This window comes from Lepus europaeus, chromosome 11 (genome assembly GCF_033115175.1).
Source record: "Lepus europaeus isolate LE1 chromosome 11, mLepTim1.pri, whole genome shotgun sequence".
Taxonomy (NCBI): Eukaryota; Metazoa; Chordata; class Mammalia; order Lagomorpha; family Leporidae; genus Lepus; species Lepus europaeus.
In genome coordinates this window covers 109,335,584-109,363,243 of record NC_084837.1, presented here as the reverse complement: position 1 = coordinate 109,363,243, position 27,660 = coordinate 109,335,584, and the positions used below count along the sequence as shown (strand labels likewise).

The 27,660-nt window shown below is 61.0% G+C and overlaps 1 protein-coding gene across 1 annotated transcript; it reads left to right on the top strand.

Annotated features, from left to right (window-relative positions):
• Positions 1 to 208: 208 nt before the first annotated feature.
• FAH (fumarylacetoacetate hydrolase) lies at positions 209 to 27,105 on the top strand. Its single transcript, XM_062206346.1, has 14 exons — positions 209 to 367; positions 3,463 to 3,573; positions 4,835 to 4,956; positions 5,441 to 5,490; positions 7,627 to 7,717; positions 12,020 to 12,117; positions 12,209 to 12,261; positions 15,397 to 15,496; positions 16,159 to 16,289; positions 17,016 to 17,091; positions 19,226 to 19,272; positions 21,481 to 21,582; positions 21,962 to 22,079; positions 26,942 to 27,105. Exons 1-14 carry the CDS (start codon positions 287 to 289, stop codon positions 27,019 to 27,021), a joined length of 1,260 nt encoding a protein of 419 aa, XP_062062330.1. The 5' UTR covers positions 209 to 286; the 3' UTR covers positions 27,022 to 27,105.
• The last annotated feature ends 555 nt before the right edge of the window (positions 27,106 to 27,660 follow it).

Genomic DNA, 27,660 nt, shown 5'->3' with positions numbered 1-27,660 from the left:
AGATTGGAGGAGGCGGGGCTCAAGGCGGGGCAACGGGGAGTGAAGAGGACGCTCACGGATGGGGGCGGAGCCATATGAGGGCGGGGCCGGGGAGGGGGCGGAGCGTTCCCCGCAGGACCGGACGGCGGGCTGGAGCCTCCCTGGTCAGTGTTGCGACACCCGGAAGCGCCCCGGGGGCGGGGAGCGGGCGTGAGGGGGCGGGCCCGGGGGCAGGGGGCCGAGTCCATGCCGGGGCGCCCCCGCAGCGTCCGCGTCCAGTCCTGCCGGCCACACCGCGCTCGCCGCCATGTCGTTCATCCCGGTGGCCCCGGAGTCCGACTTCCCCATCCAGAACCTGCCCTACGGCGTCTTCTCCACCCCCAGCCACGTGAGCGGCGGCGGCGGGGCGCGGGCGTGGGGGCGCGCGGGGGCGCGGGCCTGCGGGTCTGGCGAGCGGGAGCCCCCTCGGCGCGCAGCTCCCCTCGGCTCGGCGCCCGCCGGCGCTGTCCGGACAGTGCGCCTGAAGGGACGCCGCAGGCCCGGCCTGCGCCCGGCAGGGTGCAGAGCATGTGTGCCAGGTCGGGCCCCAGCCGCCCCGGGGAGCTGCCGTGGGTCGGTCGTGGTTTCGCAACCGGCAGGCCTCCCCAGATGTTGCAAGGACACAGCAGCGAGGGCCTGACCCGGGAGGCCCCGTACACCTTAACCTGTGCGTTGGCCAACCAGCTTCCCAGGCCTGGCGCCTCCCCCTGCCCTCCCGGGACACTCTGCCCTGCCACACGTTCCCTCGGCTTTCCCAGGAGCCCAGACCCACGAGACAGAGACGGGTGAGAGCAGGGCCGCCCCGCCAGGACCAGCATTCCAGGGGTGTCTGGCCCGTGGGCCGTAGCTTCCCTGTTAGGATGTTACTGGAGATGAACCTCCTCCCCCCATCTCTGGCTGCTGCTGGGCTGGGAGAGCTGATTTGCTCAGAGCCCTGTTAAGGCACCGGGCTCTGGCCCTGTCCCTCCCCACCAGCCTCTGCTCTGAGCAGTGTCCTACCCCAGGGCCTTAGCGTGCATGGGTCCTGCTACATGGAACACTTCCTTGTACTTCCTACATCCTGGTCTCTTCTCACTCTTTTTTTTTTTTTTTTTTTTTTTTTGACAGGCAGAGTGGACAGTGAGAGAGAGAGAGAAAGGTCTTCCTTTTGCCATTGGTTCACCCTCCAATGGCCACTGCGGTAGGCGCGCTGCGGCCGGCGCACCGCGCTGATCCAATGGCAGGAGCCAGGTGCTTCTCCTGGTCTCCCATGGGCTGCAGGGCCCAAGCACTTGGGCCATCCTCCACTGCACTCCCTGGCCACAGCAGAGAGCTGGCCTGGAAGAGGGGCAACCGGGACAGGATCGGTGCCCCGACCGGGACTAGAACCCGGTGTGCCGGCGCCACAAGGCGGAGGATTAGCCTAGTGAGCCGCGGCGCCGGCCTCTTCTCACTCTTAAGGGCTCGGCTTCAACGTCAGCCTCTCGGACAGGCGTCCCCTGCAAACCCTCCACCTGAGCGCCTTGCTGCAGCTCAGCTGGGGTCACCACCTCCAGCCACACCCAGGGGGGCCTCTTGCTTCCGGTAGGCCGCAGCACATGCTGTGGAAATGCTTACAGCATGAGGGGCGTCCACCTGTGTGCTCTGGCGCCGTGGGATTGGCAGATGCCCCGCTGGATTCTCAGAGGGAGCCTGCCATGTGTCGTTGTCCCCGCTAACTGAGGCTCAGACAGTAACAGGTGTGCCCCAGGTGGGGGCAGATTGGGGGCTGGGCTTCCCCTGCCTCAGCCTCCCAGCCTCACCCCTTCCCCTCCTCGTGGGCTGGGGTTGGGTGAGCCACAGGAGGACCGAAGCCCGCAGGGGACCAGGGCCTTGTCCAAGGGCGTCCGTGCGGTGGTAAAGGACAGAGCAGCTGGGAGCGCTCCTAGGTTAGCTCTGGAGGAGGATAACCGTCCAGGCCAGAAGCTGAGGCCCTCCCAGGCCGCTCGTCCAGGTGGTCAGGCCACAGCGTGGAGCGCGGGGCTGTAGCTTATCCCCGCTGCTTCAGCCTTTGTGCACAGTTGAGGACACAGGCAGCCACGCTGTCACTACACCTCCGGGGCTGCCCTGGCCGGCAGTGGCTCCTTTTGGCCTCCAGCTGGGAGTGGGGATCAGGGTCGGCCACGCCCATCCTCCGAGTGGACAGTCCACTCAGATCCACAGCTGAGACCCAGCGAGTTGGCAGTGGGGCTGGGACTGAGCGGCTCGGCTCTGCCAGGGGCCTCAGGGTCGGCTGAGGGTCTGGTCTGTGCCCAGTCCCAGGATGGGACATACATGAAGATAGCCTGTGCAGGGGAGGAGCCACGGGGGATCCGGGCTGCCGGTCACCCTACCTGGAAGTTCCCTGGGCCTGGGGTGGCTCGGCAGGTGGGCCAAGAGAGTGGGGAGCTGGTTCACATAGCGCTCTGGGGGTGAGGGGTGGGATGGCCCACAGCCAGCCCTCTGGGTCCCTGTGGATGAGCAAGGCTCAGAGTTGGAGGCCAAAGAGCAGCCTTTGCGAAATATTTACAGCTTCTGACGGGCCGGAGCTGGGGCTGGCATTTTACAGTGCAGAGGGTCACTTCCCTGCATGTCCCAGGCAGTCTGACGTCTCTCAGCTCTCAGGGAACCTGAACTCCCCTCTGCGTGTGCCAGCAACACGGCCTGTTCCAAGCCACCTGCCCCAGCCTGTGTGCGGAGCACTTACCAAGTAAAGGCCTAGGTTGAACCTGGAAAGTATTCCCGCTGCCAGGAGAGGTAGTGAGCTCCCCATCACTGGAGGCATCGAAGCCAGGCCTGGGGAACGTTGCCAAGTTCTTTTTTTTTTTTTTTTTTTTTTTTGAACAGGCAGATTGGATAGTGAGAGAGAGAGAGACAGAGAGAAAGGTCTTCCTTTTTGCCGTTGGTTCACCCTCCAATGGCTGCTGTGGCCCGCGCGCTGCAGCTGGCGCATCACACTGATCCGAAGCCAGGAGCCAGGTGCTTCCTCCTGGTCTCCAATGCGGGTGCAGGGCCCAAGCACTTGGGCCATCCTCCACTGCCTTCCTGGGCCACAGCAGAGAGCTGGCCTGGAAGAGGAGCAACCGGGACAGAATCCGGCGCCCCAACTGGGACTAGAACCCTGTGTGCCAGCGCCGCAAGGCGGAGGATTAGCCTGTTGAGCCACGGCGCCGGCCTGCCAAGTTCTGTGACTTGAGAAGGGGCTTGGACCAGCCTGCCTGTCCCTCCCCACCTCGAGGCGGATTATTCGGTTCCCATTCTGCTAACACAGGTTCTCTCTCCTCTGTGATCTGGAAGCGGCGGTGGCACCGGGGATCTGGGGTCGGAGGGGGTTCCTCAGGAGCCTCTCTGTAAAGGGACATCTCTGGGGGACCCGTCCGGCTTTCTGTGCAGATGAGCTTTGCCCACCCGAGGCTTTCCCCTGCTGACCATGCCGTCTCCTCCCAGCCCAGACCCAGGATTGGCGTGGCCATTGGCGACCAGATCCTGGACCTGAGTGCCATCAAGCACCTCTTCACGGGGCCTGTCCTCTCCCAACACCAGGATGTCTTCGATGAGGTGGGTGATGGGGACTGTCCCCGATCTCGGTGGCACACCCTGCAGGTGCCACCAGGGACACGCTCCTTGTCTCCATGTGAGGTCTCCAGGGCTCTACATGGGTGAAGCTGAGACAGACAGGCTAGCCGGGGGTGGTCTTGGGGGCTGGCTTCTCCCCTCTGGGTGCGTTCGCACATCTGTGTCTGACCCTGGGCCTCTGTCTCAGGTGCAGCTCAAGCTCTTTCAGCCTCTGCCTGTTCAGTGCCTGGGTGGCCCCAGCGGATGGGCCGGCCAGGAGCCCTGCCTTGCAGCCTGAAGTAGCACCACCCTCCTTATCCCCGGTCTACCTCCTACAGGCTCAAAAGGGTTGTGTCCCCAGCGAGCAGGTGCAGACTTAATTCTTTGCCCTTACTCCCCAAGCAATACAGTGTAACAGGGTTAGAAGGTTTGTACGGGTTAGCAGCCACGGAGGCGTGGCTTACCAAACCCTGGAGGGTGTGCTTAGCTGCCCTGTAAGCACTACCCTGTGGGCACCTGCGGATACCGAGGGGCCACTGTCCGTGGACTCGTGCGATGGTCATGAATTCCCTTCCCTGTCAGTGGTCAGCTTGGCTGACGGGCGTCTTCCCGCTGGTGTCGGGAGGTCCCTGGGATCTATGGAGAGCTTCCTGTGTGCCAGGCGCTGTAGGAAGGTGCTCCCCGTCAGTCCTCCCAGGGACCCCTCTAGCGTAGGAATCAGAATCCTCACTAGATGGGCGGGGACCCGAGCGTCTGGAACAAGACCTGATTCTCCCTGAAAGTGTTAGAGCCAAAGCTGGCCCTTAGCTCTGCCAGTGCTGCTCCTCCCATGCCCCCTGACCCGGCTTAGCTTAAGTGGGGCTTGGAAGTTTTCTACCAAGGGCCATTTGGTTATTTACTATGTCATTTACAGACCATACAACATTATCAACCTCAACAGTAGCCTGTTATAGATGCATTGAGAGAGAGAGAGAAAGAGACAGACAGAGAGGTCTTCCATCCACTAGGTCAGTCCCCAGACAGCCACAATGGCCAGTGCTGGGCCAGGTCAAAGCCAGGAGCTTCATCCAGGTCTCAGGTACAGGGGCCCAAGCACTTGGGCCATCATCTGCTGCTTTCCCAGGCCACTAGAAAGGAGCGGGATCAGAAGTAGAGCAGCCGGGACTCAAACCGGTGCCCGTGCGTTTGGACAGGGGTAGAGGCTCGGGGTACCCTGAGAGCTGTACTCCGCATGTGATGGCCTCTCTCCATGTCTTGGTCCTAGCCAACTCTCAACAGCTTCATGGGCCTGGGCCAGGCTGCCTGGAAGGAGGCGAGAGCGCTCCTGCAGAACTTGCTGTCTGCTGGCCACGCCAGGCTCAGAGACGACCAGGAGCTGCGGGCGCGGTAAGGGGTGCGAGGGAGCAAACACGCGGGGCAGTCGAGGACTGGGTGGTGGGCGGTGCTGCCTTGGCCTTGGCCTGGGCAAGTCAGCTCACCCCTGCCCAGCCCCTGCCGGGCTGCATGTGGGTGGGAGGGCCCTCGACAGCCTGGGTTTGCCTGCTGCTGGTTCTGGAGCCAGGCCAGCCCCTGGGCCACCCTGTCACTCAGCCGTTCCCCATCGGCATCAGCCAGCCCTCATTGGCCCCACTGTACCCCGGGGACAGAGATGGGGCCTTTTGGGTTTAGTGGTCAGAGGTCCTCCCTATGGGGCCCAGGCCAGCCATGCCCGGGTCTGGCCTGAAGGTGCCCACTGGATCTGGTAGGCAGGGTTCCAGGGATGGTCTGCGTGGATCCTGCAGCGAGTGGGGGTGGCGGAGTGGGGATGACCAGAGCTGGGACCCCTCTTTGCTGCTTGCTTGACCTTGAAGCCCCTGGTTCTGTGTTTCAGCGCCTTCACCTCTCAGGCTGTTGCCACGATGCACCTGCCAGCCACCATAGGTGAGTGTAGTCTCTTTGCTGACCCAGGACGAGCAGCTCAGCAGGCCAAGCAGGCTGGCCTGGGCTTCTGTCCCCACGTCCCAGTAGAGAGGACCCAGGAGGGGCCCCGGGCCAGTTTCCCCCTCCCCGTCCCTGACAGCTCTCAGTCCCCAGGCCTGGCATTGGCTCAGGCTGCATCTGGAGGCCGGTTAGGGGCCGACACCCTGCTCGAGTTTGTGATGAAGCCCTCGCTGCTCCCTGGGGGCCGCTCCTGTCCTGGGGGCTGTGGGACAAGTGCTTTGGCTCCAGCATGAGTCAGCGGCTCTGAGGGAGGAGGCTAGAGGCCCAGGAAGGGCTGCAGCGTGCGCACTTGGCAGGACTGCCGGCTGGGGTTGCCATGGGGAAGTTGGAGTTGCTGGGAGGCTCTCCGCCCGACACAGAGGCTGGCTGGGCGCCCTGGCCCGCAGTCCAGGAGGAGGCTTTGCATGTGGACGGGCCTGGGCCCCTGTGCTGAGGGGTTAGCTGTCCCTTCTGCAGCTCTTTGCAAAAGGCTGGGTGGAGGGCAGGGCAGGGCAGGGCAGGGCCTGATCGCCTGCCCTCCCTCCTGTGCTGTTACTTTGTTGCTCTTGTTCTGGATCTGATCTTTATTTTTGTTTTATTTTTATTTATTTGAAAGGCAACATTAGAGAGAGAGAGAGAGATCTTCCAACCACTGGTTTATTCTCCAAGTGATTGCAACAGCTAAGGCTGGGCCAGGCCAAAGCCAGGAGCCTGGAACGCCATCTGCGTCCAGTCACTTGGGGCATCCTTTGCTGACTTCCCAAGTGCAGTAGCAGGGAGCTGGATCGGAAGTGGAGCAGCCGGGACTCAAACCGGCACTCTTGGGATGCCGGTGCCACAGGCGGCTGCTTAGCCCACTGCACCATGACACTGGCCCCGTGGTTCTAGTCTTTTGAAAACCATTCTGTTCCCGGTTGCTCCTCTTCCAGGCCAGCTCTCTGCTGTGGCCAGGGAGTGCAGTGGAGGATGGCCCAAGTCCTTGGGCCCTGCACCCCATGGGAGACCAGGAGAAGCACCTGGCTCCTGCCATCGGATCAGCGCGGTGCGCTGGCCGCAGCGCGCCTACTGCGGCGGCCATTGGAGGGTGAACCAATGGCAAAGGAAGACCTTTCTCTCTCTCTCTCTCTCTCTCTCTCTCACTGTCCACTCTGCCTGTCAAAAAAAAAAAAAAAAGGAAAGAAAACCCTTCTGTTATTCGGTGCTAAGTAGCGTCGAAGGCTCAGACGAGCCACCGTCTTGCTCAGCCCACCCGCCGCCTCGTTTCTCTCATCCTCCCCTATATCTGCCCCTGAACTGCGGTACCCAGCTCTGTGTTTTGGAGAGGAGATCTAGGAATCTGAACAGGCAGACAGTCCTGACTGGCTTACCCTGCAGGTTCTAGCAATTCACTCTCCGCTGGGAGAGCAGACAGGAGCCGGCCCGCCGCTGGCAAATGACCCCACTCAGTTTGTTGTAATCAGTAGGCACCGAGTGAGCACCTGCGGCGTGGGAGGCCTTGTTCGTGGCACCGAGGGAGGGTCACGCAGAGTGAGGGCTGGGCTGAGGCTGGCCCCAAATGGCCACGGTATAGCAAAGGTGTGCGTACCCTTGGCCACAATGCCCATGGGAAGTGACACCCCAGGAGAGAGCCGCTGAAGGGAAGCTGGGGTAGGGGAGGGGAGGATTTTGCCTGAGAGAATGGGGAGGGCTTCCTGGAGGAGGCTGCCGGGCTTGGAGCACACAGAGGTAAGGGAGGACTCAGGCACAGCTTCAGCGAAGGCGGGGGTCGCGGAGCCCTCGGGGGTCTCAGGAGCAGCAGACGGTGGAAATGGGAGACTGGGGAAGGGGCGTGGTGTCAGCCACTTCCTGTTTGGATCCCACCGCGTGTTTCAGAAAGCCTTGGCGCCTTCCTTCTTTTTTTTTTATTCTTTTTTTTTTTAAAGATTTATTTATTTGAAAGGCAAAGTTATATATAGAGATTGAGATCTTCCATCTGCTGGTTTGCTCCCCCGGGTCCACGCAGGCTGCGGGGTGGGCAGTGCGCAGGTCATCGTGTGGGCGGTCCCGGCCCCAGCCCTCACAGGGTCCCGGATGGCGTTTCCGGTCTGCCCCCTGCAGGAGACTACACGGACTTCTATTCCTCGCGACAGCACGCCACCAACGTCGGCATCATGTTCAGGGGCCAGGAGAACGCGCTGATGCCCAATTGGTAGGTCCCGCACCTGACGCCTGGACCACGGCCACCACGTCTGTCTGCCCTGCAGCTGCTCGTGGGCCCCAGCAGCTGCCGGGTTTCCCCCCCTGGGCCCCGGGGGAACCGGGGAGGAAAGGCCGGAATGACCTCGCGTGGTGTTGCCGTCTCAGGTCTCAGTCTCTGGTCTGTGGACTCTGGCCCTGGGGTGGGGTCCTGGGGTGGGTCCCTTAGGCACCCCTTAGAAAAAGGGTGGGGATTAGATCCCCTGAGCCGCTGCCAACCTTCTGTGTTCTTTCATTTGTGAGAATCGGCCATGACTCTGGTTACCTTGGCATGTTTTAAACCCTGCACTGTCCTGAATGAGAATACTTAGATGTGCCTGGGGCCTCCTGTTCCTCCATACACAGTCCATTGCGTTCACGTCTTGGATCTGAGCTGCCTGATTCTGAGCCCAGCTTACAGGAGGGAAAACGAGGCCAGAGGCCGGACCAGGGCTGAGAACCTCAGCTGCAGGCCGTGCACTTTGTTCTGCCTTGTTCTGTGGGAGCGATGGCTCCCGAGCCCCGAGGCCTGGGCACCTTAGAGAGGCCATGCCCGCAGGGGGAGGCTGTGTGAGAACCAAGAGGAAGAAGCAAGGAGGCGAGAGAGAGGCGGTCCCAAGGCAGGGAAGGTAAGCAGTGAGGCTCAGCCTGCAGGACTGGGTCTTCAGGCTGTCACTCAAGGTAGGCAAACAGAGACCCCGGTCCTGGCCACCCACAGCCTTTCTATTCTACTGTCTGTGGTGGTGAGACCAAGTGGACTGTGCATCCCCCAGGGTGCGGGCTGCCGCCTGGGGGCCAGGACTCTAGTGGTCAAAGGGCACTAGCAGGGAAGCTGGACTGGAAGAGGAGCAGCTAGGACACAAACCTGCTACGCCGCAGTGCCAGCCTCCATAAGCATCATTTTGATTCCATTTCTCCGTGAACTTTCTCCCTCTCCTATATTCTTTCATACTCTGCGCCAGTTTCCCTGTGCAGTCACTTCTTTCCTGCCAGTTTGAGTGTTTTACAATGAATAGAAACTTTCCCTTTGTTGCAATGTATTGCAAATATTTTCTTCCTATGTGTTATCTTATTGACTTTATTTGCTTTCTTGATGTAGACTTTTACATTTGTAAGAAGTATCACCTGTTGTTGGTTCTCTCTATGACATTTATTCTTGTGCTGTGTTTAGAGAGCGTTTCTCCTGCTCCCAGAATTTGAAAATACCGCTTGTGTTTTCTTCTGGTCCTTCTAACCACCTTTCTGTACATTGAGGTTCTTAACCCATCTGGAACTTGCGTGGTGTGCGGTGTGAGGTAGGGGTCTGTGTTCACTTCCTGGAGCTGCGCTACCAAGTACTGCAGACAGGGCGGCTCGGGACACCTGTTCTTTCTCAGGGTCCTGGAGGCCCTCGGCGTGGAATCGAGGCATTGGCAGGGCTGGGTCCCCTCGTCAGCTCCTAGGAGGCACTGTGTTTCCTTGCCGCCTCCAGCTTCTCATAGCTGTATCTCTGGTGGCTACGGCACTGCAGCCTCTGCTTCTGTCTCCTCTTCTCCATCGTCTCCTTGGTCTCTTCTGGGGACACATTGGATTTAGGTCCATCTGGATCAGGCATAGGGAACCATTTTTCTGCCACAGCCATTTGGTTATTTATAACATCACTTGGGCCCATACAAAATTACCAACTTAAAAATTAGCCTGCTGGGCCCAACATGTGGTGCAGCAGGTTAAGCCACTGCCTGTGATGCCAGCATCCCGTTTAGGCACCGTCTCATTTCCTGGCTGCTTCACTTCCAATCCAGCTCCCTGCTAATGTGCCTGGGAAAGCCGCAGAAGACGGCCCAAGTGCTTGGGCCCCTGTACCCATGTGGGAGACTCAGAAGAAGCTCCTGGCTCCTGGCTTTGGCCTGGCCCAGCCCTGGCCATTGCAGCCCTTTGGGGAGTGAACCAGTGGATGGAATATCTCTTTCTGTCTCTCTCTCTTACTCCCCAGAAGGCCTCTTTGGCCAAGGCTGAGCCAGGTGAGCCAGGAGCCAGGAGCTTCTTCCGGGTCTCTCACATGGGTGCAGGGGCCCAAGCACTCGGGCCATCATCTGCTGCTTTCCCAAGCGCATTAGCAGGGAATGGGATCAGATGTAGAGCAGCTGGGACACAAATGGCGCTCGTACCGGATGCTGGCATCGCAGGAGCGGCTTTATCTGCTAGACCACGACGCCAGCTCCCAGGATGATGTCATCTGAGAGTTCCTTCATCATATCTGTGACGACCCCCCCAACCCACCCACCGCCACGTTTTCTGGGGGGTGGGACATGGCCATAGGTACTGGCAAGCTACCACGGAGTCCCCCAGAGCGTGTGACTTACCCCCTGGTCTCAGATACCTACCAGTCTCTGCTGCTCGTGCGGTATTCTCACCTCCCTGTGGTTCTCCGGCCTGCTCCGGTCATCACGCCGCACCTGTGCTGTCAGTCGCCCGCCCTCCGCGGTTCCACATCCACAGCTTCAACCAGCAGCGGACTGAAAGCGTGTGGGAGGCCGGCGCCGCGGCTCACTAGGCTAATCTACCGCCTGTGGCGCCGGCACCCCGGGTTCTAGTCCCATTTGGGGTGCCAGTTCTGTCCCGGTTGCTCCTCTTCCAGGCCAGCTCTCTGCTGTGGCCCAGGAAGGCAGTGGAGGATGGCCCAAGTGCTTGGGCCCTGCACCTGCATGGGAGACCAGGAGGAAGCACCTGGCTCCTGGCTTTGGATTGGCACAACGCGCCGGCTACAGTGGCCATTGGGGGTGAACCAACAGAACAGGAAGACCTTTCTCTGTCTCTCTCTCACTGTCCACTCTGCCTGTCAAAAAAAAAAAAAAAAAAAAAAAGCGTGTGGGAAACATGGCCTATTCTCAGGACGTTCAGGTCTTTAAACTGCCTGGCGCCTCCTTTGTGTGTGATGTGGGTAGGGGTCCTGCGTTTCTGAACACGTGCAGGGGTCCTTGTCTGACTCCCAGAATCACAGCTCCGTGCAGGGCCTTGGCACCATGTTGGGGATCAGAAGCAATGTGGAGGGAGCTCGAAGCGTGCAGGAGGTGGTCTGTGGGCCATGTCACACGAGGAGCCCTGCAGCCCAGCATCCCTGGGCAACTGTGGCTGCGGTCAGGAGAACCTGCTGCCTGGTGTCGTCTGCTCTGGGGGTGGGGGGAGACTTCCTCCTTCATGATCTCTCGCGGTCCCTGACTTGGCGGCACTGGGCGAATCCTCTGCCCTGAGCTGCAGGTGCTGTGTTCCTTGGGTCCAACTGTGCTCAGTGCGGGGCGGGTGCAGAGGGCACAGCGGAACTTGGTGTGAATCACAGAGACCCCCGTTCCTGCTGCATGACCCCAGCCCAGCCAGGGGCACTCACAGGGCCCGGTGCTGGCCGATGACGCTGTCACACGGGTCCTTGTAGAGGGGACACCGAGAGGGAGGTGGACGGGGAGCCCATGGTGGGCTTGGTGTTCAACTCACCACAGCCAGTGAGAAGACTCCCGCCCTCGTGCACCTGTCGCCACCACCCGCCTCCCGGACGCTGTGTCTGCCGTCCCCACGAGTCAGTCCCTGCCCCTTCCGTCCCCCCGGCTGCCCCCGACCTCCTTTCTGTGCCTGTGACTGTGACGACGGTGGGACCCTCGTCAGTGGCGTCCTGCGACATCTGTCGTCTTGTGTCTGGCTACTCTCCCTTAGCGTGGTGTCCTGAGTTCAGCTGTGGGGAGCGTGTGTCAGAATTCCCTCCCTTTGTCAGTCTTCCACCGTGTGACCCAGCACGCTCTGTCGTTTGTCTCTTCATCCACCCCCGGACCCTCGGGAGAGCTTCTTGACTCTGGAACCTGTACCTATGTCAACTCTGCACTCCTGGCTTTAAAAAGTTGGACTTTTCTTTAAAGATTATTTTTATTCTATTTGAAAGGCAGAGTTGCAGTTGGGGTGTGGGGGGCGCAGGCAGAGATACCTTCTATCTGTTGGCTCAACTCTGCAAATGGCCATAAAGGCCAGATCTGGGCCAGGCTGAAGCCAGGTGCCTGGAACTCCATCCCACGTGGATGCAGGGGCCCCGGGCACTTGGGCCATCCTCCACTGCCTTCCCAGGGACATTAGCAGGGAGTTGGATTGGAAGTGGAGCCACCGGTACTCGAACCAACTCTCATTTGGGATGCCGGCACTGCAAGCATTGGCTTAGCCTGCTGTGCCACAGTGCCAGCTCCTAAAACATTTTAAAGTCTGTTTTATGCCAGGAAGTGTCTTTGATGGCCGGCCCCCTCTCCCCTCCTATTATCAGGCTGCACTTACCAGTGGGTTACCACGGCCGTGCGTCCTCCGTCGTCGTGTCTGGCACCCCGATCCGCAGACCCGTGGGGCAAATGCGACCTGACAACAGTAAGTGCTCCCAGCGCCCAGCCCTTGGCACCTGCCGCGAGCTCGCCGGCCGGGCGCTCACAGCAGCCTCTCATGTCTGGTGTTGTTCCAGCCCAGCCTCCTGTGTACGGCGCCAGCAAACGCCTGGACATAGAGCTGGAAATGGTAAGCTGAGCCTCCGTGGAGGCGTTCCCGGCAGGGCTGTGCCCCGCGCCGAGCTCACGGCTTGTCCCCAGCCGGCCGTCGGAAGCACGGGCCGTCGTCACATGTAGATCCTGTGTCTGCACGTGCGGACAGTGAAGCGTGGAGTCAGTGGCCGGCCATGTTGACACGCATTCTGTATGGACACGCGTGTCCTTTTAGGGTGTGTTCAGTGCCTGGGGCTTTTTGTGGGGGTGGTTGTGCTGTTTATAACATGGTCCTCGTTGCTGAAATGCTGTTGGCTATTCCTAAGTGCGAGAAAGTCTGGGAAAGTTTATAGGAAATGTTTATTACGAAAAAACTCCATGGGTTTCCACTTTTTAAAATTTTTTGCACCAAAATAAACTTAACCTTTTAATTCCCTTTGGCCGTGACCTCTCGGAAGTCCCCTTGAATGTGTGGATCGGCTCGGTTAGATCCTGCCGTCGGCCCTGAGTGCAATGTTAATAGGTCAGCCATGTAAGCGGGGGCTGGTGTCGTGGTGCTGTGGATGGAGCCACGGCTCGCCGCACTGGCGTCCCAGTGTCACTCCAAGTCCTGGCTGCTGTGCTTCTGATCAGCTCCCTGCCGACGTGCCCGGGAAAGCCGCAGAGGGTGACCGGAGTACAAGGGCCCCTGCCACCCATGGGGGAGACCGGGATGGAGCTCCTGGCTTCGGCCTGGCCCAGATCTGGCCGCTGCTGCCATTTGGGACGTAAACCCGTGGAGGGAAGATCTCTGTCTCTTCGCCTTTCACATAAATAATGTGTTTTTTATTTTTTAAGAAAAAAAGGTTCATGGACAAATGGAATTCAAAGTTCATTTCCATGAGCTTGTTAAAGCCCTTCTGTAAATGAAAGATGTCTTTGAAAAGGAACACACAAAACAAGGTTATGCATTGTATCTTTATCATGCCCAGAGCCTCAGAGGAGCCACACCGTGTGTATCTCCTGCAGGCCGAGGGTTGGTATTTGCTGAGTCAGTGTCTGTGGCGAGACTCTACTGTGTACGCCATCACACGCATGGCTGGGCCTGCACAACCCCGGAACCACGGTCATTTCGAGGCTGTGTGTGTGTGTTTATTAATTACACTTTTTTTTAATTAAAAAAGTTTTTCATCTTATTGGAAAGTCAGAGACATGGAGACAGAGATCCAAAGAGCTCGTCCAACCACTGGTTCATCCCCCGAAGGCCTGCAACAGATGGGGCTGAACCAGGCCGAGGCCAGGAGCCCAGAGCTCCATCGTGCTCTCCCATGTGGGTGGCAGGGACCCGAACACTTGAGCCGTCACCTCCTGCCTCCCAGGGAGGGCGTTAGCAGGAAGCTGGACGGGAGCAGAGCTGGGGCTTGAACTTCCCATTCGGATATGGGTGTGGCCATGCCAGATGATGTCTTCACAGCCGTACCAGGTACGCACTCCATGGTGAGCTTTTTATTTTGATGTCATTACAGAGATAAGAAATAACACAGAGGCTCTGAATGCTGCTCACACGGCCTTTGCATGGTGCCAGCCTGCACAGCCACAGTGGCACATCACAGCCAGGGTGTGGATGCCGATGTACTCGGCTCTGTTACCCCAAGGACCTCTCTTTTTTTAAAAAAGATTTTAATTTGAAAGAGTTAGAGAGAGAGAGAGAGAGAGATCTTCCATCCGCTGGTTCACTCCCCAAATAGCCACAATAGCCCAGGCTGGTCCGGGCTGAAGCCAGGAGCTCAGAACTCCATCCAGGTCTCCCACATAGGTGCAGGGGCCCAAGTACTTGGGCCATCTTCCACTGCTTTTCCAGGCCCATTTACCAGGGAGCTGGATCGGAAGTGGAGCGGCTGGGACTTGAACCGGCACTCATAAGGATGCTGATCTCACAAACAGCAACTTAACCCCCAATGCCACATCACCGGTCCCCTTTAAGTTCCCGTTTTAAGAGGCACACTGTTCTCTGAGCAGCCTCAGGGTGAGGGGACCAGGAAGGCAGTGGAAGGGAGGGGCTGAACTGGAGGAGGGAGTGCTTGGGGCAGCGGGCAGTGTCTTCACACCCCCTGGGTGATCAGATGAGCAGTGGCAGGGTTGGGCCCAGTGAGGGGAGTGCAGGCGGGCAGAGGGAGCGGCCTCTGCCGCAGGCAGCCCCCCAGGCTTTAGGCATGACTATCTCAGCTCTGGGTCCCAGGATATCCCTGCCACCCTCTGCGCCCACTGCCCCAGTGAAGGTGCCATGTGAGACGTGGGGTGGTCTCCTGGCCAGCAGTCACCAGGCTGGGGTCCTGTCCCTAGGAGAATGGGGGTCTCTGCAGGCAGAGGCTTCCTGACCTTGGGCCCTGTTCCAGGGCTGGAAGTTAGCGAGTAGAAGAACAACTGTGGGCACTGGGCACAGGTGGCCTGGCCTTGAGGGTGGCGGGAATCTCCAGTGAGCAGGTGCAACACAGAGGTGCAGACCTTCCAGGTCGGCGGGGTGACAGGTGCGGTGGGGGGTGTACCCACCAGGCCCTCTTTGCGTCGTGAGGGAGGCACAAAGACCAACCCCGGTCTTTTCATTTTGTGCCAGCCTCAGTTGCTGTCAGATCTTTCAATGCCAAGTGTGTGTGTGTGGGAGAGGGGGTGAAGGGGAAAGAGCAGAGTGACATGGAAGGTGCTAGAGGGAGGAGGGGGAGGCACCGTGGAGCTCTGGGGGCCTGTGAGCAGGGCCTGGGTAGGCCCTGGACGGCTGCTGCACGCTGCTCACCTGACCCCTTGGGCGCAGTTTGTGACGTAGGAACAGTGGCCTGCTCCCCACGACCCACATCCGGGCACCTCCGGCTCCTGCCTCCAGCTTCCTCATGGGCGCCCTGGGAGGCAGCAGCAGCTGATGGCTCAGCTGGGTCCCTGCTACTCACCAGGAGACCTAGATTGAGTTTCTGGCTCCTGACCTTGACCTTAGCCCCTTCCCGGCTGTAGTGGACCTTTGAGGAAGGAACTGATTGATGGGAGCTATCAGACAGAAAGATAGAAAGTATGTCTTAAAGACCCGGACTCCTGCAGGCCCCCGAGGCAGTCCTGGTGCTGGGCTGGCCCTGGTTCCCTGGGCGGCAGGTGAGCCAGGGCAGCAGGCAGCCCGGGCTCTGATCAGCTCGCTCCCCTTTGCCAGGCTTTCTTCGTAGGCCCCGGGAACAGACTGGGAGAGCCCATCCCCATCTCCAAGGCCCACGAGCACATTTTCGGCATGGTCCTCATGAATGACTGGAGCGGTACGTCCCCGGGGGTCGCGCTCGGTGGCAGGGGGATGGGGACACTGACGCCGCAGCTGCGCGGGTGTCCTGGCTGGGAATGCGAGCCCTGCTGGCTCTGCACACCTGACCCCCCTGAGCTGCCGCGCTCTTGGCTGCTGCCCAGGGACACGGCAGGTGTCACAGCTCAGAGCTCCAAGCCCTTACTGTGTGTCGGGCCTGGGCTTGACACCCTCACAATCCCCCGCCCCGCACGTGCCCTGCTGCTGCCCCCTACAGGTACTGGCGGTACTGCCATGCCCACGATGCAGGTGAGGCCCTGAGAAATTTCTGTTGCTAAGATTTGAAGCAAAGCAGCCCAGCCCCGGTGCTGGTGCAGGACAAGAGGATGGTGCCGGACACCCCGGGAGGTGCCCCTCCTGCCTTGGAGGCTGAGCTCCTGGCCCCTTCCTGGGGCCACCCTGGCCACCCTTGGCTGTCCCCCTCTGTGCTGTCACCTGGCACATCACCCTCCAGGACTTCTGTCCTTGCCACTGGGTGCTCTTGGCCCCCTGGTCCTGGGAGCCAGGCTGGTGCAGGGAGGAGGCTGTGCTGGGTGTCTGCTCCTTGGTCGAGGCCAGGCAGGAGCCTGGGGTGGGAGCCCGGCCGTTCTTGGGAGACCCTGGAGCCTGCCTTCTTTGCAGCCCGAGACATTCAGCAGTGGGAGTATGTGCCCCTGGGGCCGTTCCTTGGCAAGAGTTTTGGAACCACCATCTCCCCGTGGGTGGTGCCCATGGACGCCCTCCTGCCCTTTGCTGTGCCTAACCCGGAGCAGGTAAGTGCGCCTGGTGCAGGAGCCCACAGACATGGTCCTGAGGGAGCCACAGAGAGGCGCTCACCCCTGTGCCCTGCAGGCAGCCGCACTCTGCTCATCTTTCACGGCGTTGCCCTGCTTCGTCCAGCTCCGCCTTCGTAATCGGGGGCCACTCTGCCTGCCTCCCCACCAGCCTTCCCGCGCCCCATGCGTGCACAGCCCCCACCCTGCCTGCGTGGAGCTTTTCTCTAGAGCAGCCCCCAGGTTAGAGTTGCATTGAGAAGAGAGGCTTTGTACCCCTACTGCGCCACCAGCCTCTCACTACGGAGAGCACCCACAGAGCTCACGTCCCACGAGGGACTCAGGTGGCATGCTTTGGGAGGGCGCTGCTTTGGGCCAAAGTGCAGGCCTCCCAGCCTGGCTGTCCCGGCTGCCCCCGAGCTGGCTCCCGCACCAGATGGGGCCTGGTCCTCTGCCCCCTGGGAGGCCACCAGCTGCCCCTCTTGCTGTGTTCCCCACCTCTAGTTTGTGACCTTTGACCTGTTGATGCCCCTCCCTCAATTCCTGGAGCCTGGCCGGGCCCCTCCTACCCCTACTGTCCCAAGGGGAGAGGGGGCACAGCGTCCAGGGGCATGGAGCGAGGTCCCTGGAGACAAGAGGCTCCTGCTGCCTGGGGTCCCTGGGCAGGGGGGGCAGGTGCTGGGGGAACCCAGTCTGAGGCCCCCGTGCTGTGCGCTGCCCTCCCAGGACCCCAAGCCCCTGCCGTACCTCCGCCATGACCAGCCCTACACGTTTGACATCAATCTCTTTGTCGCTCTGAAAGGTACGTGGGGTGGGCAGGTATGTCCAAGGGCTCAGTGGGTACATGGGGCTCTGCACCATGACAGGTGGTATGTGGGGTGGGCAGGGGTGCCCAGGGGCTCTGTGGGTGCGTGGGGCCCAGCACCACGGCAGGTGGTACGTGGGGTGGGCAGGTGTGCCCAGGGGCTTGGCACGTGGGCCCAATACCATCACCTGGACGGCTCAGAAGCTTTGGGGGGGGGGGGGGCAGGGGCTGCCACGCCAGGAGCCGTGTGTGGCTCTTGGAGAGGATAGGAGGGTGCCTGTGCTCCCGTGTGACATGAGCTCTGTCCCTGAGCTCCCAGCTCTAGGGCAGAGAGCACAGAGCCTGGGGCCTCATCCTCCATGTGATTCCCCCTGCAACGCCTGCCCCGGCTCTTGGCCCTGCTCGCATCCCACAGTGACTGCATGGCAGGGCTGCGTGTCCATGTTTGAGAACCTTCCTTGCCCCCGGGAGCCGTGGCTCAGCCCACTGGGGCCATACCGAGCCCGCACTCCCAGCCCCACTGCAGACGCTGGGCCTGCATCCCCTGCACCTGTGAGAACAAAGCTGCCATGCTGAAGCGCCCCTGGCTTGTCTGAGAAATGGGGTAGCGATGACATCGGCCTCATGGTGTCATGGGCGCCGAGCACATCAGCTCATGGAAAAATCTGAAACAGTGCCTGTCCCTGGGAGCGTCAGGAGCCAGGGGCACATCTGCACGGTGGCTGCGCTCTGGGCAGGCTCCTCCCCTGGCCCTCTCTCCCGTCCTGGCTGCCCGCGCCATCCTCGACTCTGTCTCTTTCCCCGCTGGTCCCAGGGCCCCGGCTCTGTGCGGAGCTGCCCTCTGGCAGGAGGCTCAACGTCGCCCAGAAGGGAGCAAGTTTGCAGGCAGGGGGAGCGACAGGGCTGCTGTAGCCCTGCTCCTTCCTGTGCCAAAGGGAAACTGAGGCTCGGGGCGTGGGTGGGTGGGGACAAAGAGTTCTCCCAGGTCACTTAGCTGGGATGGCAAGACCGGAACTAAACCCGAGAATCCTAACTTCTAGGCTCATAGTTAGAGTGACAGAGAGAGAGAGAGAGAGAGAGAGAGAGAGAGAGAGAGCTTCTTCCGCTAGTTTACTCCCCAAATGGCTGCAGCAGCCGGGGCTGGGCCAGGCCGAAGCCAGAAGCCAGGAGCTGCTTCCGGGTCTCCCACGTGAGTAGCAGGGCCCTAGCACGTGGGCTGTCTTCTGCTGCTTTCCCAGCCCCTTAGCTGGGAGCTGGATCGGAAGTGGAGCAGCCTGGACACGAGCCACTCCCGTATGGGATGCTGGCATGGCAGGTGGCAACTTAACCCTCCATGCCACAGCGCCGGCCCCTGGAGTCCACTTCTGCCTTCTTTTCATCCCGGGGTTTCTGCCTTCTGCCCAGAGGTGCGCTGCTGACCAAGGGACAAGGTGACCGAGAGAGCGCAGTGTGCAGAGATGCGCTGCTGAGGTTCGCGTTGTGGTCTGTGTGGGGATCTGGGTGGAAGGATGGGGGAAGGGCAGCAGGAGGCTGAGGACCGCACCTGTTCTCCACCTGGGAGCCCGAGCCGGGAGCCTGGGAGAGAGCTGGGTTTTGAGGAAGTGGAAGAACTTTCTAAGTATCCATGCTGTTCAGCGGTGGAGTAGCGAGAGCCTGGAGCTTTGCACGCAGTGGGTGTGGACTAAATGCTGCTGGAGGAGATCGCTTATCCCTGCAGGGGACCACTTGGATGGCCTTAGCCGGCGGCCTCCGGGGGCAGCAGCAGGTTAGCCTTGTCAGAGGTCACAAAGAGGTTTCAGCTGGCACACTAGCGCGTTGTCGGGGCTGCCAGGAGCCTTGTGTTAAGAAGGATTCTGAGGCTGACTCTGGACTCAGAAGGACGTGTGCCCGATCCCATCACACCGTCCACGGCGGGTGCGGGCAGAGGAAGTGGAGGCTGTGTGCACGGCTCTCGCACCCCTGGATCAGCGCATCTCCGTGGAGGTCTCCCACCGACCCTTAAATGAAATCAGATTTGCTGAACAACAGGCGGCTCAGGCCACAGAACGCTTGCAAGATGTATTTCTGTTTCCCCTCCCTGATGGATGCGACCAAGTCTTCAGCAATGTTATTGTTCTTTTCTCTCCAACAGGAGAAAATATGAGCCAGGCAGCCATCATTTGCAGGTCCAACTTTAAGGTAAGCCTCGGAGCGGGCGCGCAGCCTCTCGGGAGCTCACCGGGGCGGAAGGTCTGTCCTTCCCTGGCAGCAGCAGGAGAGGTGGCGACAGGTCCGCCTGTGGGCCCAGAGCTCCCTGTCCCCGTCCACAAGTGGCCGCGAGGTTGCACAGTTGTCTCGAGACGGAAGCTGCAGGAACGTGGCCAGTGGCCAGTGGGAACAGTTGGTGTTCCTCCAGGGGTCTTATCCTTGGGTCCTCCTGCCGTGCCAGGGGCCGGCCTGATGGCAGTAGCTTAAGATTTTATTTTATTTATTTTAAAAAAGATTTATTTATTGTAGTTGAAAGGCAGAGTTACAGAGAGACAAGAGGAGAGAGAGAGAGGTTTTCCATCTGCTGGTTCACTACCCCGAATGGCTGCAATGGCCAGGGCTGGGCCAAGCCGAAGCCAGGAGCTTCACCCGGGTCTCCCACGTGGGTGCAGGGACCCAAGCACTTGGGCCATCCTCTGCTGCTCTCCCAGGCCATAGCAGAGAGCCGGATCAGAAGTGGAGCAGCTGGGACTTGAACAGGTGCCCATATGGGATGATGGCATTGCAGGCTGCGGCTTTACCTGCTACGCCGCGACACCAGCCCCCTGGCTCAATATTTTAAATAAACTTTCAATGGAAGCATCACACGCGTAGATAATGCACGAGTTGAAAGTGCATGGCTTGAGGGAATTTCACAAAATGAACATCCTTGTGCAACCAGTGCCCGATCAACAACGGGGAATTTCCAGCCCCACAGCTCAGCTGTGCCCGGGCTTCTCGGGGCCACATCACTCCCTGACCTCTGTGACTCCGTCCCTCGTGCCTGTCGGTCACTTTTCTGCCTGGCCTCTTGGTCATCGCTCTGTGAGTGTTTGCGAGATTTGCCCGGGGAGCTCGTTTCTCTCACTACCATTGTCCTGGTCACTGTGGCCTTGTCCTGATCGCTGTGGCCATGTTCTGCGGCTGGCGCGTCTGTTCTGCCACGGAGGGGCATTTGGTTGATTCCGGTTTTGGGGCCCTCCCCAAACCACTGTGACCACCGCAGCACACATGCGCCAGTGGTGCACCCAGGAGCGGATTCAAAGATTTCATAGAAAAATGGGGATTAAAAGATAAGTTTATCCTGGTTCAAAAAAAAAAAAAAAAAATGTGAGGGCCTGGACTGTGGCATAGCAGGTAAAGCCACCACCTGCAGTGCTGGCATCCCACATGGACGCCGGTTCAAGTCCCGGCTGCTCCTCTTCCTATCCAGCTCTCTGCTATGGCCTGGGAAAGAGGCAGAAGATGGCCCAAGTGCTTGGGTCCCTGCACCCATGTGGGAGACCAGGAGAAGCTCCTGGCTCCTGGCTTGGGTCTGGCCCAGACCTGGCTGTTGCGGCCATTTGGAGAATGAAACAGTGATGGAAGACCTCTCTCTCTTTTTCTCTCCCTCTCACTTCTGCAACTCTGTCTTTCAAATAAAATGAAACTTTTAAAAAGAGGTTGAAATCCATGTGTAGCGTTTCATCGTCCACATTTTGCTTGAGCTTCTCGACGGCCTCCCGTGCGCACTCAGCCTAGGGCTACTTCTGAGTGCTTTGCCAGGGCGGTGGCACCACTTCCACTCAGACCTCGTCAGCACCCGGTGGCATCTGCCGTCTCGTTTTAGCCATTGCAGGTGGTGGTCTCGGCTGGTCCTGTCTGTGTTTGTTGACTGCCTGCAGAGCCTCTGAACCAGTGCATTTCTGGTTTACTGTCACCCTGGGGCCCCTGAGGCTGGCTGGAAGCATTCGGGGTCTCTGAGGAGGCATGAGGGCAGCCGCAGAAGCGGCAGCTCTGAGCCACGGTGGCTGTGAACGGGCAGGTGCGCCCTGCCTGTGACAGCCCTGTGGCCTGTGGTGCCTCGGCCCCTCTCCCCCGACCTCCACCCCTTGGCCTGCTCTAACACTGTGTTTCAGTCATTCGCTTGCTTGCCCAGGCCTGGGGTGCGGGGTGGGGGGTGTGATTGAGGCCTTTGTTCGCCAAGAAGGGGACTCTGCCGTGGACCCAGGGGGCATTCGCAGATCGGGGTGCAGCCGTGTGACACCTTGTAGCTCCCAGGGGTGCTTGTTGGAGGAGGCCGTGGGGCAGGCTCCAGGCAGCTGGGGGTGGCGCTGGTGCGGGCCCTGGTGTGGGCCCAGCTAGCTCTGCAGCTCCCGACCCGGTGTGCCCCCGCCCCAGCACATGTACTGGACGATGCTACAGCAGCTCACGCACCACTCTGTCAATGGCTGCAACCTGCGCCCGGGGGACCTGGTGGCTTCCGGAACCATCAGCGGCCCGGTGAGTAGCAGGCCTGGCGTCCCCAGGGGTGGCCATGTCTCCCTCTCTGCCTCCCTCATGACGCCGTCCGCCCCTGGGTGCAGAAGGGCTCCTCCAAGTTCAGAGCTAAAGGGACCGACCTGACCCCATGGGGCAGCAGCCTCAGTAGTGTGGCGGCCACGCGGCTATGGCCCTGCCTGTGTCCCCGTGTCACCTGTGCCTGTGAGTCTGGGGCGGAGTCATGGACTGGGGCGGGGGGTGCATGACCCTGAGGGCTTAGGGTTAGGTCTCCCCTGTGGGCGGGCAGCCACGAGAGCAGGGAGGGGCCTGGACCCCTGGCAGTGGGGACTCTGCACGCTCAGTGACCCCTTCCCCCCTGTCCCCGGCCCCTACTGTGCAGGAGCCCGAGAGCTTCGGCTCCCTGCTGGAGCTGTCCTGGAGGGGCACAAAGCCCATTGAGCTGGGCCAAGGGCAGACCAGGACATTCCTGCTGGACGGCGACGAAGTCACCCTGACAGGTGAGGCCCCCGGCCCAGCCCCCACGACCCGTCCATGCCTGTGTTGTTGGGACCGCGGGCCACACCCGGCGCCCAGATCCTGTGATGTGGGAGGCCCATGTTGCCCCCTTCTCCAGGAGATAAGGGGCAGCTTTCTGGCCCCGGGCCTCCCAGCAAACTCCCTGCCCACCTGCAGCTGGGCTCCGGGCAGTGTTGGAGTTAGTGTCAGCCGCCCGTTCCCCGCACATTCTGCCCTGCACACAGCTTAGCTGTGTTACCTTATTTGAAAAGAGACAAACCAGGAAAGACAGACAGAGATCCCAAGCTGAAGGCAGGAGCTGGGGACTCCATCCGGGTTTCCCATGTGCCCTAGCACTGGAGCCGTCACCTGCCGCCTCCCAGGGTGCCAGGGTGCACGTTACCAGGGAGCTGGGCAGGGGCAGAGCCAAGACTCCAGCCCTGGCACTGCCCAAACACCTGCCCAGCCCAGCTAGGCCTCCTGCCGTTTGGCCTTTCGGCACCTCAGTTTCCTCATCTTTGAAATGGGCTTAGATGGCGGAAGGCAGGCCCTGCCAGCCATTCGCTCCTCCAGCAGACGTCTTGTACGCCTGCCCTGAGACCCGTCCTGGGCACGGTTTCTGTGTGGAAGACGAAGGCGTGGGGGCCCGAGGCCTCCCAGCACCTGGTCCCCCGCCCCGGCAGGCCTTCCAGCCGGCCTCTGCTGGAGTCTAAGGCACCCAGGGCGTGTGTCCCTGTGGGCGGGTGGAGCCGGTGGCCATCTTCCCCATCGTTGTCAACGCTGTCGCCTCCTGCCGGGGTCCCTGCATGAAGTGGGCGCGTCGGGTGCCTGCCCTGGCCTCAGAAGCATCCCGGGACCGAGGGGGCTCCGCAGCTGTCACGTGCTGTCACCCTCCCTCCCTGACCCCGTCTCGGCACTTCTGACCCCCCACTCCGTGGGCTGGGGTCCTGGGCGGATTTCCCCAGCCTAGCCTGCTGGGTGTGCTCTGAAGTGCAGGTGCTCTCTGTGTGCAGCCAGCCTCGCGCATGGCCCGAGCTCCGGTCCCGCTCGTGGTGCCGCAGGCCGAGCCGCACCGTTGCCTCCCCAGCCGCTCTTCTTTCTCGTGGCTCCGGGCTGCCTCTCTCAGGCTCACCTTCTCCTGTCTGATTCTGCCCTGCTCCTACCACATCACCACTGTGTGGAAAGGAGCCGCCTTGCTCCTTGACGTACAGACCCTGGGACCCAGCCCCAGCCCAGCCCGGCCACCGCTTGGTCTGCTTGCTCCGAGCCAGTCCACCTCCGTCCTCCCTGCTGGCAGCTCGCTCAGGACCCACAGTAATGGTCACTCATGTGCACACACCAGGTTCCCTGCTAACACTGTGGGCTCTCTCAGTCTCCCGTGGTACCGCTTGGTCTGCTTGCTCCGAGCCAGTCCACCTCCATCCTCCCTGCTGGCAGCTCGCTCAGGACCCGCAGTCCTGGTCACTCGTGTGCACACACCAGGTTCCCTGCTAACACTGTGGGCTCTCTCAGTCTCCCATGGTACCGCTTGGTCTGCTTGCTCCGAGCCAGTCCACCTCCGTCCTCCCTGCTGTCAGTTCGCTCAGGACCCACAGTCCTGGTCACCCGTGTGCGCACACCAGCTTCCCTGGTAACACCGCAGGCTCCCTCAGTCTCCCGTGGCTGCCGCAGTAACTGATTACCATGAACCTTCTGGCTTCCAGCACAGAGGCCTATACTCCCGCATTTGTTACAGGACATCTGGGAGTCTGGGCTCCCGGTGAACGTCGGCGTCAGCGTTGGCATTGGCGTCGGCGTCAGCAGGGCTGTGTTCTCTCCAGAGGCTCCCAGGAGGCCCCGTTCTTGCCTCTTGCAGCTCAGGCCTCCCCATACTCCCCCCCCCCCCAGGGCACCCGTTCTCCTGCTCTGTGTTATCTTGTCTCCTTCTACCTCCCCCACATGGCACACATGGGAGGGCATTGGAAAAGCTGGAATCACATCTCCCAAACCGGGTCCAGGCTTAGGACCTGACATTCTTGGGGGCCAGTAATTCAGGCCCTGCAGAGGTGCTGGAGGCCGAGGCTCAGTCCGTGTGGCCGTGAGTTATTCAATGAAAACATATCTGGAGGAGGAGGTGCGGACGGAGCTCAGGACGGCTCAGAAGCCACGGCCCCTGCTCCCATTTCTCATCACTCCCTCCCTAGCTGCAGTTTCATGGTGCTCGTACAGCCGGAGCCCAGCCACGGCACATCTGGTGCTCGCCAGAGGCCTGTGGTGATGCCTCAAGGCCCTGGCTTTGCAAAGCAGAAGGCAGTGACCCTGCTGGAGGTCACCGGGCTGTGTGCCCAGGGTTCTGGTGCTGTTGTGTCCAGCGTCCCCGTGGTGCGTCAGGGCCACGGTGCTGGGGGCCGAGGGAAGCCATCGGAGGCAGCTTGGGTTTGGAGAAAGGAAGGAAGAGAAGAGGTGGCAGGGGGATGTGGTGGTGGTAGCCCTGGGGACTCGGGCACAGATGCCTCCACGGCCGGCGGTCATCTCTGCCTTCTCGTCCCGGGTGCCCAGTGGACCTGCACTAGGACCTGCACAAGGCTTCCGTGGCCAGCCCCACGTCCACGTGCTCCTCTTGCTGTGTGCTTGTGTCTCCCACAGGCTGCTCTCCGCTCCAGCATCAAACGCAGGAACTGAGGCCGGCATCACACGGGGAGGGGAGGGGCAGTCGGGATGTGAACCCAGGCCACTGGGCTCTGGGCCCCGTGCTCCTAACCACTGCGTCCTCTTGTCCACTGGAGAGTGCAGTGTGTTCTCTACTCCTTGAGGGTAGGAGGGGAGGCGAGGGAAGTGAGCAGGCCACGTGGCTGAGCAGTGCCACGGCACCCGGCACCCCCAGCTGCGCTCTCTTGCTCCACCTGGTGTTCAGCTTGTGACCTGCAGGGACGTGTGTCTCCTTCAGATGCCACCTGTACCGACAATCGTGGCTTTTTCCCTGTGCCAGGAGTTCCTGGGCACCAGCATCCAAAGCGAAAGCCGCCCCTTCTTCCCTGGAGAAGAACCGGGCTCTCGCTGGCAGCCCCTGCCGGCAGCCTGCTCCGCGCCCCTCCTGCCTCCTCTCCCGCCGTCTCTGCTTCCTTGGCCTGGCTCAGAGCTCCTGGGCGTGGCTGGCCCTAGCTGTGGGGACCCATCTCCTCCAGGGCCGTGGACAGTGGCCCACGTGGCTTTGGGAGGATCTCCTGTCCCCTCAGCTCAGCCACAGGCTCAGGTGCTGCCTCTGCTTTCTTTGCACCGCGGTACCCACTCCTGCAGTCCACCTGCACTCCTCCTTCCCCTCCCCCCCGCCTCCCCCTACCGTGTCCTGCAGAATGGAGCGCTCCCTGCCCACTCCAAGACCAGCTCTGCTCTTCCTGCTGGCGGCCATGGCCCCCAGCCCCTCCCGACCCCTCTCCCTGTCTTCTCTGCCCCTCTGGCTTAGCACGTTAACACCGCGATGACAGCTGTGACACAGCACGGGAACACCTTTGTTGTGCGCCTCCTGCACACCCGTATGTCTCCTTACGCAGTCCTACACTCCCACGGTCCCTTCTTTCTCACTGATAGGGTTGGTAGACGGGCCGGAATCTCGCGAGAGCTGGCAGGTGTCAGGCTTCGCTGTCGCCTCCCCCAGACACAGGCCTTCTGTGTTGCCTTCGTCAGGTCACTTCCTGTAGCTGGGCTGTGCTGGTGGCTCCGTCCCTGACCCTGACCCTGACCCTGACCCTGGTGTGGAAGCCTCTGAGCTGTGGGATTCGAATGTGACTTCCAGGGAGGTGCCAGGAACAAGTGACAGAGTAGGCAGGACACTGGCCCAGACAGAGGCCATCGCCCTGCGTGCTGCGAGTCACTGCACAGGTCGCGGGTGGTGGCTCGGCCAGGGGCTCTGGCGCCGGTGTGCGGGCTCAGGAAGGAGCTGGCGGCTGGACAGGCTTGCCGAGTCCAGCCAGTGTGGAGGCCCTGTGAGGGCCCTGTGCTGTGTGGAGCCGGACGCCACCTACAGCCCCACTGAGCAGGTGCAGCAGACGTGTCCAGGGCCTTTGCACCTGCTGTTCTGCGATGCCGCCCAGAGAACTCCTACCTGCCCGTCAAGACCCAGCTCGTATATCCCCCCCCTTCTGCCGCCTTCTCACCTGTGGGCGCCTCTCCCCTGCCTCATGTGCATTCCGGGGCCCCCACCAAGCAGAGCCTCCTCCAGGCCATGGAGGGGCTTCTCCTCCATTGGCCTCAACACCACCGTTGTTGAAATGGAACTGAACGAGTGAGTGGAGCGAGTGCAGTTGTTGGCCATCCCTGCCTGAGTGGTGCTGGGATTTTTGTCTCACCCAGATACCTCATTGAACCCTCGCACCCTGGCGAGACCGGCACCATTGCTCCCCGTCTGCAGATGTGGGTGCTGAGTTCTGACGTCAGACACGTGGCCCCGGCTGCCAAGCCCACAAGCAGCAGCGTAGCCAACACTCTCTCTCTCTGTGTTCTCCGTGTGTTCACCCAGCTCCTCCCTGCAGGGGTCCTGGCCAGTGTGTGTGATCCTTAGACCCATTTCACAGATGAAGAACCAGAGCTCCAAGGGGCCCAACGTGGCAGAGCCAGGAGCCCAGGGGGAGGAGCCCGGCTCCCATGCTCAGGCAGTTGGAGAATTTGAAGCTCAACCTGGGTGGGGGGAGTCGACACCGCCAGGAAGCCTGAGCCTCGCCGGGTCTCGGGGCAATTCCGAGTTCTAGGTCAGGTGCTCCCCCGTGCGGCTCTGCACGGCTTTGCTGTCAGAGGCCTGAGCCTGTGCTGTCGGGGCCTTCCCGCCTGGGGCCAGCTGTGTGCCCACTGCCCCGCTGCTCCCTGGCTAACCCCGTCCTCTCTGTTGCAGGATATTGCCAAGGGGACGGCTACCGTGTCGGCTTTGGCCAGTGTTCTGGAAGAGTGCTTCCTGCCCTCCTGCCCGCATGAGCGGCTCCAGCCCCCTGGGTGACAGGGACCTCCCGCAACAGTAAATAAAGCCGTGGTGCAGTGTCCCCACGCCCGAGGCCCACACTGCCCAGCGTGCACCTGTGTCCCGGGTCCTCGAGGGAGAATCACTAACTTCTTTTCAGATTCATTTATTTGAGAGACAGACAGACAGACGGAGCTCCCATCTGCTGGTTCACTCCCCCAGATGCCCACAAAAGCAGGGGCTGGACCAGGTCAAAGTCGGGAGCCAGGAACCCCGTCTGGGTCTCCCACGTGGGCAACAGGGACCCAACTGCCTGAGCCGTCACCTGCCGCCGCCGAGGGTGCACATTAGCGGGGAGCTGGGGTCCGGGTGTCATGTGGGCAGGTGGCCCATGTGCTGTTCCCTGAGCTGGGCGGAGCTGAAAACAGGAAGAGCAGGACTTTGGAGAGCAGCCAGAGGCCCTGGAGCCTGGACCAGGGCCGCGGGCAGCCAGGGCGCGGCAGCAGTAGGGCATGCTCCAGCCCGGACAGTGACCCGTAGATTGTCACAGGGCGGGGCTGAGGCCTGGCTCCCAGAGTCCTTCACGGCACTGGAGGAGGAGCTGGGGCATCTTGCTGGGCCGGCGGCTTTGACAGACACATGCCAGCTGCACCGTG

What these genes read in the sequence shown, in the direction of transcription:
- FAH (XM_062206346.1), top strand. Translation starts at nt 287, where the DNA reads ATGTCGTTCATCCCGGTGGCCCCGGAGTCCGACTTCCCCATCCAGAAC. An exon ending in GCAAATGCGACCTGACAACA is followed by an intron (nt 12,118 to 12,208) that starts GTAAGTGCTCCC and finishes GTGTTGTTCCAG; the next exon opens with CCCAGCCTCCTGTGTACGGC. An exon ending in CTGTGCCTAACCCGGAGCAG is followed by an intron (nt 16,290 to 17,015) that starts GTAAGTGCGCCT and finishes CTGCCCTCCCAG; the next exon opens with GACCCCAAGCCCCTGCCGTA.